At 42.0% G+C, this 13,641-nt stretch overlaps 1 protein-coding gene across 4 annotated transcripts in view; it reads right to left on the bottom strand.

The window, feature by feature from the left end:
- DYNC1I1 (dynein cytoplasmic 1 intermediate chain 1) overlaps positions 1 to 13,641 on the bottom strand; it is a 176,820-nt gene that overhangs the window by 63,667 nt on the left and 99,512 nt on the right. For all 4 annotated transcript variants that reach the window (XM_009641943.2, XM_009641959.2, XM_009641950.2 and 1 more), the window contains one exon: positions 9,172 to 9,297. In XM_009641943.2, coding sequence (XP_009640238.1) covers positions 9,172 to 9,297 — 126 coding nt within the window. The remainder of the gene's footprint in view (positions 1 to 9,171; positions 9,298 to 13,641) is intronic.

Raw genomic sequence — 13,641 nt, 5'->3', positions numbered from 1 at the left:
GCACTGAGAGCCGTTATATAACCCAAAGAGAAAAGTCGTGCCTATGGCTGTTTATCCATGCTTTGCAGCTCAGCTAGGGAATTGCATGGTATTTTATATCCTTTACCAAAAAAAATTCTGTGGAAGGATCCCAATGACTTATTGATTTCACATCTGATCCCGCATTTCTTGTTCACCCAAACCCCTTTCAGCACTGGGAGTTTCAGATATACAGGAAGAACTTTAAAACGCAATGTTCACATCAACAAAGGAAAGTTGTGCTCTTTTTTCCCTTCCTTCCTCCCTTTTTCTGAAAATATTTTACATGAGGTCATGTTGAAAAGTAACCAAATCAACAACTACTAACCTATAAAACACCCTCAGGAACAATTGCAGGATTTGGGGATTTTTTTCTCTGCGATTTTGGGATAGTGTGACAAATTTGCATTTTTTATCAACAGAGTTTTTCAAAATTCTGAGTCCAAATAATGTCATGTGTTTATAAGTATCAATAATCTAAGCCATCTGCAAAGGAATGGTTTTGCAAAGGCATCTCTTTCAGGACACTGTGGATTTTGTCACTGCTTGAGGTTTTGGCAAACCATCAATATCACTATAATTTTCTCTTATGAAATATAGTTTTTGACTGAGATCTTTTTTTTTTTCCTTAGCTAGCTAAAGTTTAAAAATACTGCATGTCTAACTCCACAAATTCAAAGGTTAGGTTTTCTCCAAATTGCATTATTTGCGTATTTCATATTAGATGACAGTAATTCAGAAAGGTACAATGCAAGTTATCAGTGAAACAAAGAAACTCGAGAAAAAAAAAAAAACAAAAAAAAAAAAAAAGAACCCCTGCCATACCAACTGGCCAACATATTCTTTATATTTGGTCTGAAAGGAAGAATACATGAACTTTAAGAAGAGAAACAGCATCTTTAAGTACAGATTCATTACAAATCGCTATTTTAACACCTACAAAAAGCACAGTGCTATTGCTAGCAGAGGCAGCGTATCATTTAAGTGTATGATAATCTACCCCCTCCAAAAAAGGCTTAAAGCCGTACCTTCCTAAAATTTTCCATCCAAGACAAGCATATTTGTCACTTCCTAATTCTTTGATTCATAATTGAAATCTTGGTTTCAAATGAGGATGATGATCTATGTTAAGCATTGCTCCAAGCAAAGGAACATTCTGTTGCTAGCAGGCTTTGTATGAATAAGCACAGTCCTCAGGTAATCCAGAATGTTAATTACTAACAGGGAAACTGCACCCACCTTTTGTATTAGCAGTCATTTCACAGACGGATGGGATATAGCATACAAGTTTGCTGTTACAGTGTACACCCTGGCTTTCATGGGTGTGTTGCTCTTCAGGGTTCTGCACAAGAGAGCAACAGATCCGAGCCATCATGGAAAAAGCAGCTGTGCTAAGGGTTAGGAACGATAGAGGTAAGCCCAAGGGAAGGCTCTGTGGATCCAACTGACATCCCTTCAGTCTAAATAATGATGCTTAGTTTCTCTCCAACCTTTCCTGGAAGAAGGTTTCCTTCTCCCACTCCTGTTAGGAGAAATATTATGATTTGATTTTGTGTGGAAATAAAGTAATTTATAAGAGATTTTAGGACTGCAAGGCTACGTGGAAAAACATGGCATACTTCTTGAGCTGCAGATGCCAATAGATGCCATGTTAACAGCTTTGGTGTTTCAGCAATAAAGCAGGATTTGAGGCTCACGTGGGGCATTTCATATTGGCGATTTCAGGACTGTGTAAGACAATGTAGCATCCAAGACAGAATATACATTTCCACATTTTCAGTACCTTTTCTGTCTTCCCCCACTGATGCCTCTGAGTTCAGCTGTATCCAGGAGATGGGAGACTCTGTCCTCTTTGTCACCCTCTACAGATCTGCTGCAGGCGGCTCTCTCCTCTCGCCTAAGACACCAAAAACCATTTTCCAAATACTACAGTGAGCCTTCAGATGTGTGGGTGTAACTTCTACTGACTCACACACAATCTCTCCACAAGTCTTGGAGCACTAATCTTAGGCCAAATGATAGTTATTTTTAATCACCAAAGGCAGAAGTGGTGTAAGCCCCAATAAGAGTAGCAAAAAAAGACAGCTGTTATCAGCTGAGAACCGGAGGAAGAATCTAAACCAAAAGCCTAACAGACAAGACATGGGCTCTTGTTTACTGAAATCCTCACAGCACAAATTGTGCTCTGCGTGTCTATGTTCCAGCCTTGACAAACACAACAGGACAGAAGAAAAAAGTTTTAAAATAAGAACAGAATGACTACGTCCTTCTATGAGAAGCCACAGCTGAAACTGTTCTTCTCCCCCAGTAGCACAGTTAGAAGTCCCCCCAAATTTTAGTTCAAAACGGTCCACCTATACATCTGCATGAATTATTGCAGTGCACAAATGACCATGTAGTCACAAAAGCAATAGCAACAAAGTGTCTGGGAACGCAGGCACAGAAGAGCTCTATGCAGCTCCACAAAGATCATCCTACCAACGATGCACAGCAGGAAACGAAACAGAAATGAAAACAAAACAACCTCTATATCTACAAAAAAGTCCTACCTGATTAATTTTACAACATTTTGGTATGTGTTACAGAAATTCTGGGTACAGGGCCATTCCCAGTATAGGAGCTGCCCTGCATCTTCAAAGGCAGACAATTCAGAGGTCCGCTTACCAGAGAACTCCTACAAAACCAGACAGAATCTGGTTTGTATCCAGACTCATAGGATGACAGGACAATTCAGGTTGGAAAAGACCTTGGGAGATCTCTAGTCCAACCTCCTGTTCAAAGCAGGGCCAGCTGTGAGATTAGATGCGGTTGCTCAGGGCTTCATCCAGCCTGTCTTGAAAAGACAATGATGGAGACTGCACAATCTGTCTGGACAACCTGCTTCAATGCATGACTGTCCTCAGGGGGACAAGCCCTTTCCTTCCATGTAGTCTGACCTTCTCTTCTTCCATTGACTCTCGTTCTCCCACCATGCACCAAGCTTCAGTGGTTACCCATCAAACCTACTTCTGTCGACCAGTTCTATTTTAACAACTGGACACTTTTTGATGAAAAAGCCTTTTCTAAAGCTGGGGTTTTTTTTAGAAAGTTTGCAGTGAGCTCAGAGCCACATGTCTTCTCTGAGATTTGCAGCACTTTAAAGACTGACCACAGGTGCCCCCTCTCACTAGAAACTGAGGAACCAGACAAATTAGCTCTGGGACTGGATATATTGCTGGTTCTTCAGATTCATTCTACTTAGGAAATTCTGGGAATCTTGGAGGGAGTTTAGGGGTTATAATTTCTTTTATGGTTCTGAAGAGCAGAATCCTTACTTGAAACTTTGATAGCAGCAACAAAACAAGGAAGCCTTCGTGGAAAAACACCAATATAATTATCAGAGAAAATTTTCAGTATTTTTTTAAGTATTCCAAGCATACTTTCTTGACAATTAAACTTCTTGTAGTACTTCCTTTCTTTTAAAGTTCTGGGACTGAGCTCTGGTCTGGCTTCCACAGCAAAGGAAACTCAAGGACAAGAGGAAAAGGAGGATATTAGTCATTCATGCTGTTACCTCAGCCTGCTCCAAACACGTGTCTTGCGGATTTGGGTGCTCAGCACCTTTAGAAGGCAGGCTGCTGGAGAAAAAAGTACATCTGAAGGAATTTATGTTGATTTTGAAAGAGCAGACAACAACAAAGGAACCAAATCAGGAAAAAAAAGGCAACTCCAGCCAATATCAGCCACTAAATATAGCCCTTCACTTACCTCAGTGCATCTAATTCTAAGATATGCATTTCTGACTCCATCCATTCAGTTGAAAAGGGAAAGACCACACCAGGATAAGCAATGAAGAGTGGTCAAACACATAACTTAATGACAGTGTATAGAAGCCACTACAAAAAAGCTAGGGGCGAATGAAACATTTTGTGGTGCGGCTGAGTGGCTGATTTCTGTACCCAATCCACCAATATTTTCCAAGCATGGACAGCTTTTCTTGAAATTAAAATAGAAAACACAAGTCCCATATCCCACAAAAAACTGACAGTTTAGTAAAGAGATGGAACCAACCAAGTAAATCTGACTGCATGGCATTTTAGGAAAAGGGCAGAAATAGCTGCGGCTATTAAAAGTGATATACTGCTGAAATCTTTCTGTGATTATGCTAAAAGTCAATCTGACTTCTTTAAAGAACTCTTAAATGGTTACTGCTTCCTAAAAAAAAAAAAACCTACTTCACGTGTGCTCTCCTTCCTTAAAAATATGCTGAATGGAGTTACTTCTAAGTGTCAGATTTGTACTTTTCACTGCCCTTTTGAGACATTTGGAAAAGACATGGCTGAGAGAGAGGAAATTAATAGATCAGGAAATAATCTACAATAAATCAAAATACAGTCAATGTAGTATTTTTTTTTTTACTGCTAGCATTAGACTGAGTGTAGGAACGCAGAATTCATCAAACTTTCCAAACACAATGCAGAGACCTCCAAATCAGGAAGTAACAATCAATTTGGTTTATTTGCATGAAACCAGTATCTTCAGCTGTCTTCCTCCCACCCCTCCTCTCTTGAAGTGATGGATGTTTGAAGCTGAGGTCCAGATACCTCAACGAATTTTAATAACCCCGTTTGGTTCCAGAAGAGAGGAAATGGTTTGCAATATCTGAAAGTCCACTAGACCAACTGATCATTTCTTTCTCTCTGTAGATCAGCTCTAACCCAAAATCTATGAGATCTGGTATAAGAGCAGTGCTGTACCCATGCTAACAGGCCCTGCTGAAAGGAAGGATATAATAGCTCAGACTTCATCTAGCCACTTTAGGGTGAAGACAGTCTGAGTTCTTATTGCCTCACTCAACCAGATATGTTGGTGCAAAGTTTCATGTATTTCTTCAGGTCACTTTGGCTTAGAAAGCTTAGATCAGTTCACCAGGAAACAGAAACAACATCATGGGCAGAGATGACCAGTCATACATAAACAATGGGCATTGCATTACAAATCATCATCATCAATAGGTAATGTAGATTTCTGTTTGATTGTTCAGTGAAAAAATACATTATGGACATACAAGCACTTTCTAAGAAAGATAGTAAGACTGAAAAACATCATTCACGCTATTCTATCAATCAATAGTACAGGAATGTTCACATACAAGGCCAGCTCCATGCGTTGCATAGATCAATACAGGACTGAGCTCATGTTGAGTCATGTCATCGATAACTGTGCCATACTATTTTCATTTTTGTCACTCCCACCTAAACGCAGACCAACAGTAGCTGAGAGAAGCAGTGTGAACCACTGCTTAAAATTCTCCTACCAAAACGAGGGGGAGTCAATGTGATTTCCATGTCTTTGCTGGAATCCATTCCCTCTCTGGATACTGCCAAACCAACCCAACCAGGGATGACTCATCCACAGGGCCTCATAAAGTACTTCTGAAAGGCTTGGGTTTTGCCTTTGGAATGCACTGGATTACACCGAGAGTTTGTGATGCTCCAGTGTGGGGGAAGAGGACATCCCTGACTCTTCCCTACAAGGACATTCCCTGTCTGCACTCCGCAGTTTTAATTGCATACTCAGTTTATTCCTCAATACCTAAGGAAAGCATTGAGTGTTCATTCCTTTGGCAAATGATACCACCCTTCCACTTTGATTTTGCTTCTGAAACATTTTTTTGCTTGCATAGGAAAACACATGAATAAATTGCCCGGCTCTCACTCTTCCTTGTTTTCCCATTTCTAACCTTGTGGTAAAGGGATGTATGATGAGCTACAGAGGAAAAAATCTGTGGGAGTCCCAGCTAAAATACTGTCAGCACATCACTGGGTAAAGTAGAAATATAAAAACCCAAAGAAGGGCAAAAATAAAACACATAGAAGAAAAGAAATATTCCACAGGAGAGAGTAGAAGCCAGTAGGACTGTTTTGTTTAGAAAGAATTTGATGGATCACATGGCAGTTCACACGAATTAATGTGTAGAGTAAACAAGTCCACTTGGCTGATAGTAGTTTCTCCCTTAATGCATATTAACTAAAATTGAACCCACTATTTGTAACACAACATATTGTAGAGCTATGAAATTTACTACCACCTACACTGTACTAATGAGCCAACAACCTAGTATGACTTTAAATTGGGCAAGCATTTCGTAACAGTAAGATCATTAGTGACAATAACTAAGGTAAACATTTACAGAACATATCATCCTGCACATCTGAGGACTGAAATCAAACATTTTGCTGATTGGAGTTAGGAAAAGAAATCACTGCTGGTAGATTTTTTCATCATTGTCTGCCATGGCTGATAGACAACTTTAGCTGAAACCGCCTGGGTTCTGGCAACTTTCAGCAAAAGCACTGGGATTGTTCTGATTATGACAACATCAATGACTCTATGTAAGATTACAGAAAGTCAAAGAAAGAGGTAAAGAAAATTAGGAAATTGCTTGGTTAATCATTTCACTTAAATCTGTATAGTACACCAGGAAAGACAGAAAAACATTGTGGTTCCTAGCTTCAAGAATTTACCAAATGTGCACAAGAGTTATCTCAAGTTCTACCTGATGAAGTTCAGTCAGGTCTTTAGCTGTCCACAAATGTTTCACATATTTAATTCTATTGATGTTATTAGAACTCCTGAGGTGGAATTTCTTAGAAGTTCCTCAGAAATGGCTTCCTAAACCTATTTATTGATTTGGCTTCTCAGAAGTGGCTTGCATGAGTTCCTCGACAGTCACATCTGAAATGAGTCTCTACTTGTTTGTATCTCGCTTCGTGAGCCCCAAAATTGAAAGGTATATTAGTCAGCACCATATAGTATTTATTAAGACCACGTTTTTATAGAAAGTCTTTCAAAAGGAAAATAGAGGTCTATCAGGAAAATACACTCAAAGTACTGTGTTTGTCATATCTGGGCAACCTAGCTGTAATGATAAAGTGTGTATTCATCTCTAGCTGCTGGGCTGGACTGTTATAAGGTCATGTATTGCAGAAGAAAAATTGGGCCTGTCTCACAGAAGACCTAGAGAAATGACTGAATCAGGACTGAATAAGGGAACATTTCTCTCGCAAAATGGCAATATAAATGATATAGGGCTGACTAATAATACAGTTGGTTTCCACTAACTAACAGAATAACATGATGATCTACAGAACTGAATTCCAGACTCTGAGCTAAGATAATTTTTTTTCTTATTTTCCATCTGAGTCAGTTAGAACAAAACCTGTGTTCAAGAGACCAAGTCTCATGCTTTTTGCTTCCCCATTTACTCTTATGTGGGTATCCCCATCCGATCTGAGATGTGTAAGATATTCCATACATCAGAAGCCCCATAATGGTGGTTCAAACATGGTTCCAACTCATAATGGACTTACAATGCAAATCATCTGTGGACAGTTTGACTAAGAAAATAAATATTTCTCATGGACAGAAGAACTGATTTCATTTTACTGAAAGATGATGAATCCAGGAAGCATGTGAAAGCACAGTGCCATATGTGTCTTTCAGTTTCCAGTTTTTAAGGTTCCAGTTCTTAAAAGAGGGACATCCAACTTAATGGGAGAATTAGATAGAAGCTCAGCTAGGCCAAATCTCTGGCCACTGCTTTGTCCTCTGTGGGTTTTTCTAATGGAGAATATAGCCTCAATGCTTTCAATTTAGTGAGTCGTACCTCCCCTGTTTAAGTGTACCTACGGTCACATGGTTATGTCTGTAGTCTATCTCCCCTTTCTGTACTCAGAAGGGCTACCCTGAATCTGGTTATTACCTTCCAAAATCAATCTAGTTTAAGGATTATTCTTCCTGAAAATGCAATGGGCAATCTCTTGTCTTCAATATTTTGCTTAAAACATCAAGCTGCATGTACATCCTAGAAGAATTTGAACATGGGATCTGAGCTAAGATCTTAAGCAGTCTGAAAGAACACATCAGTCTGCCGAATATGATATCCAGAAAAATACAAGTTCTCATTTCAAAGGTAATACACACACACACACACACACACACACATACATATATATGTATATAAATCTGCATGGCATATTTGCTGTGCAGGCCTAGACTCCTTGTGAAGTTGTTTTTCAGTATAGCAAATTAGAAAAACATGCCCAGAATTAAAGGTTACTTAATCGGGTTGAAGCAGCAACTTCAATTCCAGCAACTCCCTCCCACTATGCTACATCTGATAATGTACCCAAGTCCAAACATAAACTTAGTTCAAAAAGATGTTTGGTCCTTGAATGTAAAATGACACTTAGCTTACACAATTAGCCAGGTAATACATATCCTTCCCAGAGAAGCAATTTTTACCGCAGAATAATCTGCATTTTACTAATCTCTGATTGTTAAGTTTTACTTGCTGAAACTTTTCCATATGGCTCTTTGAATACCACTGTCCTGTATTTAATTACCACAGAGGGATATTAATGAAGAGGCTGGAAATTTGGCCCAAGCCCCGTTCCACAGTTTGGACAGTTTGATGGAGATAGAGCAAATGAGCAGAACATTTCTGGTGGTACAAGGCTGTGCCATTTCACACACAAAAGCAGTGGCAAAAGAGGAGTAAACAGACCTATAGAAATAAAACACCCACATATTTTTGAATTGTCCATAAACCTCTAAAATAGTATGGTTGCAAAGGCGCATTGAGTGAAGAGAAACGCTGGTTTGCTAATGTAAAGTACAGTCAAACAGGAATTGCTGGAGTAGTCCTTGTAATTGAGACCGTTTTTATCAAGCCGTAAGTAAGATGTGTGCCCAGAAATGCAAAGTGTACTCCCAATTTTAATGGCAAAACATGATACTGAGCAGAACCCAGGCAAGGGTAGGCAGCTTGGAGTGTGGAGGATGCGAGGAAGCTAACGTGGGTGGGAGAGCATATGTTGCTGCCTGGATGAGGAAGTGGTACACCACAGTTACTTCATAAGTGCAGGGGCTTTATAAACTAAATCTCCTAGGGACTGTTTTAAATAGACAGAGAATGACACGCAGCCCTGACAGGCTTTCAGTATTGTTTGCGAAGGCTGGCTGCCTTCTAAAAACACTGGACCGCCGCTTGTACTTTTTCCAAAAATGCCTATTTTTAACCTCAGCCTCTTCATATAAACAGTGGGCAGATGCACCATGTAGTAAACTCTGTTTTGTCTAGCATGAAATTAATGGCTTCCTCAGTCTTACCTGACAATGGAAAACATATTCCGGTGTGGTTTTCTTGAACTTCATGTTCCATACCAAGGCTACCCCATCAGGCTCATGTGGAGCATCTTCGTTATTGTTATAAGATGCAACCATCAACTCGGGGTACTAGAAAGAAAAAGAACAAGCAAATGAAATAAGATGGATGGTGAAGAACCTATGCAAAATCAGATGAGACAGAAATAATCTCACACTACATGTGAAATATCTGGTTTTAATTGTATTACACACTAAGTCCAATCATAGTATTCAGCTTCATTTTGGTTTTAGATTTTACTTGCCCCTGACGTCCTTAAAGCCTCTGTTCCTTGCTCTCTAGCAGTTATTCTCAGGTACCACAAAGGCAATGGTATTTTCTTCAGGTAATTCTCAGAAAAGACAACTAGCAGGGTATTCATAAAGGGAATGCAAAGCAAGGAAGAGGAAAAATCTGCTTCAGTAATTCTAATGTATTTGCTTAATCATTTCTTCAGGCAGAAACTGTTGTCTTAATGTATTTTGATAATAAAAACACTATGATCATAGCGTTGACTTGCTTTTATTCTGAAATTCACAGTTTTTTCAGCATCCCTGAAAACTATTCTTTCTTATTTCATTATGCCCTCTTCCTATTCACTTATGCGTAGAATCAACTTGAAAGCTCTTCTCGATGATTCAAATAGCAAACAAAACATTTTCTTCACAAAAGCTCAATTTTGCAAGATGCTGAGGTCATCTTGTAAAGCCCAGGGTGACCTCGAATTCCACTGACTCAGTAAGATTGATGCAATGAGCAGTCTAAAATCAGATCCATGTTTCCTTGTACACCCGTTATGCACTGATGTATAGAAGTAGATATGCTACACACACATATGTATTTGCTCTGTTTACATATATATACACACATATATATACACACACACATAATATTATATATGAAAAATCAGATTTTCACATTCTGTTGATGACCTTGTATCATTTTGAAACACCATAAGAAATAACAATTTGTCCACAAAACATCAATTACTTTCTGCCTATACGATAGCACCCAGTTCTCCATTCTCACATGTTTGAGACTCGGCACCTCTGGTAGCTTCTGTCCTTCCCTCTAAATAGTCAAAGTAAGGCAGCGACCTTATGGCATGTCCAGAGAAAAGCACATGGCTTCTGCAGACCAACGAGCCAGCAGCCCAAGCTCCACAGGACCCAAACCTTCCTCTTGTAAACTAGGAATGCTTTCCCTCAAAATTTCTCAATGATCTCCACAAATTGTTGTCACTTTTTGCCTTTCCCAGGTAAATTCTTGCCAAACCATTCCCCACTTTGTAGGGGAACAGTACAGCTGGTAGGTGTAAAGGAAGAGGGACAAAGAAACTGCCAGTAGTACTACTGGAAGCTGTGAATTTGGTCCACACCAGGCATTTTAAAAATAAAAAAAATCCACCACTTTCTATATCATTATTATTGACGTTTGAACCTCTCTTCTCTCAAAATCCATTTGGAAGAAATAATGTGCGCAGCTATAACTGCTGCCATCAGCAGCTCTTCTTCCCCACTTTGCATACACTTCCATGGATAATACATCATGGAGCTGATGATTTTTCTGTTCAAGCTCATTGTTCCAAATGAGGCTTGACCCACGTGTGGGAGAACCAGCAATGACACATGGCCACCATAGCTGCCTCTTGCCCATTTTGGGGCAGCTCTGAGTGGGTTGTACCTGCATCCTGGCAGACCCTGGCTCCTGGCATAGCTTGTAAGGGCAATTTAGCACCCAAATCACTTGCATGGGATTTAGAGCATGCAGCAGGTCAATCACCTCTTCTCCCTCCTCAAGAACCGAGGGAGACCTGAGGGTGGTTTAATTTCACACCCGAGATCCCACCTCTCTGGACACAGTTGTGCCAGCCTGCCCTCCACCACTCTCACCCATCCCACGCCCCTCTTCTCTCTCTCTCCTGCGACAGAGATTATAACCACTTCTAAACAGTGAGCTCGGCTTCTCCTTTGAACCTTTTCATCCCATGTTGGCCCAGGTCCATGTAAACAGCGTGCGCAGCAGGCTCTTGCCAGGGCATCTCGTTTTGGCTGAACAGGTTAGGTACCATTCGCGTGAGCAGCTGAGCCCACAGTCACGAAGGGGCAGACACCTTGGCAGGCAGAAGCCGCAAGCCCTTCCACCAGCATGACTGCAGCCAGCTCGGGTCATACGCCCTGGTCTGAAGCACCAGCTTAGAGGCACTTTGGGGTTGGTTCACGCTCCTGGAAAGTTTAGCAAGCATGTTCTGGTTGGCGGCATGTCTGGCCATAAACAAACACTGACTCAATTCTTGCTGGTCTATATGTAGGTTTTGCAATCACAGTTTATGCATCTGACTGGAAATACAGTTTCAACTTTACACATACGCTGGGCTCACCATTACGAGGCTTTTTGACTCTTCAAATACCAGAGCTAAGTGCAGCACCCTAAATCCACACTGGCATTGCACACTCTCCGCTTTGTTCAATCTGCTTGCATTTACAGAATCTCAGTCCTCACCAGGTGCCCAGCTGTCCTGTGACTGTGACTGAAAACAAAGTGGAAATGGTGCTGTGGGAAACAGCAGTCAAGGCTGCCGCCTGAGAGTCAAGAGAGATGCAGCAGTATCCCTGAGACTGTGGTTTTCTTGGCTTTAGATGAGCTAAGTTACCTCCTCGTGGACAGAGCAAGGTGATCCCGCTCTGTGTTTACACTCAGTCTGTTGGGCCTTTCCCTTAGATCCTTGATGAAGCATCTAAGCTGTTTTCCCTTTGCTCTGCAAAAGAATCAAGGGGCTAGTGGGTTAGCTTTAATGGTATGAATGATCCCACATGTTTGGGACCATATTTTACATGTGACTAGGAACAGAATAACTTGTTTAATCAATGCATCAAGGTCCTTTGCTTGATTAAGCTTCTATTTGCCTCCAGGCTGTTTTGCAGCAACAGTTTTATCGCAGAAAATTGGGCAATGTGCACTGCAGTTCCCATGATTATTCAAGTTATCCTTTGGCATACAGGACACTGCCATGCCCTGGAGCACGAGCGAGAAGCAGAGCTAGCGGTTATGTGACATATCTCCACCAGGCTCCAGCTCCTGCCGCATGATGCACCCCAGAGCAGGCAAGAGAGGAGGCAAATCCCTCGTCCCAGGCCAGCACAGGGCGGCGTGCAGAAGCCCCCCGGCATGGAGAAGCCACGGGGGTGGAGAATCCCCTGCTGGGGTGCCAGGGAGCTGAGCATGAAGAGTTAACGGAGGGGAAGGCAGGAGGGGCCACCCTGGAACAAAGAGGTGGGAAGCAGAACATGCCTGCGAGCCCCAGGGGCTGAGCAATTACATTTGGCAGTGCTCTTCTGAGGCGGCTTTTTTTCTTGCTGCCCTGGGAATACAGTAAGAGCTGCCTGTTAGGAAAATATCAGATAAGAATTCCATGTCATTTCCAGCCCCTGAACAAGTGAACAACCTAAGATAAGTGTTTCCTCAGGCTTATATTTGATTTCTGTGGAAATCCATATGTGCTTAAAGGCCACCCACGTCACACCAGTGCATACCTGTTGTTAAGCTGATATTGTGCATGAAAGCAAAGGGATAAATACTTCATTTCACACATGAGGCGCGAGCTGGATATTAGAAGAAGCCTCTCTGCAGCTGGCTGTTGTGCACCACACCGGGTCGGACAGCCAGACCTGCACAGCCTGTCGGCAATGCGATGCGATGCTCGGTGAGACCCTCCAGCTCCTCTCTGCCCTCCTGCCTGCCACGTCCTCCATGCAGTCAGCTGCCACCTTACCTGAGAAGTACCTGGAGGGATGGAAGCAGCCCTGCTGCCATATCAAGGGCAAGGAGAGAAGGATGGATGCGAGAGTGCTCCTTATCCACTGCCTCTCCCCAGCTCGCACGCACCATTCATGCATGTGGCCTTAAACACATGCTGTCTCCATGTGCAACACCTAATGCGGCACAGAAAGGGCAGCGACTTCTAAGATTAGGCTAAGCAAAGCTTGTCCTTAACGCTGGGCTGACCTGCATCCACAGCAACTTTGCTACCCACACCAGGCTGCATCAGGGCTCCGCACACACCAGGGCACGCCTCAGGCTGGGTTTGGGGCCAGCTGGGCAGACTGGATTGCGTTATCCATTTTTCAAGCCTGTGTCCTCCTGGAGCAGTTTCGTTATATCTGCGTTGTGGACCTTGGAGCAGAGTCTCCCTGGTTTCCTCCCCAGGGAACCCAGATGCTTTGCTCCAGGCTGGAACCTAGGAACAGGCTAACAGGGACAAAGCAGAGAGGAGGAGGGTGGTTGGAGCGAAACCGGGACCAAATCAATTTGACAGGACCTGGGGTGATGTGTGCATGTGCTAATCCCAGCTCTCCAACGGAGTAACTAATTAACCTGGTTTCTGTGTTTTGCTGATGCGGCTGTATTGGTTTTGGGAAGCTTAAGCAGCTCTGTCG

This window comes from Egretta garzetta, unplaced genomic scaffold, assembly GCF_000687185.1.
Source record: "Egretta garzetta isolate BGI_Z169 unplaced genomic scaffold, ASM68718v1 scaffold30, whole genome shotgun sequence".
Lineage (NCBI taxonomy): Eukaryota > Metazoa > Chordata > Aves > Pelecaniformes > Ardeidae > Egretta > Egretta garzetta.
The sequence above is the reverse complement of the archived record's forward strand: the minus strand, read 5'-3'. Positions and strand labels throughout refer to the sequence as shown.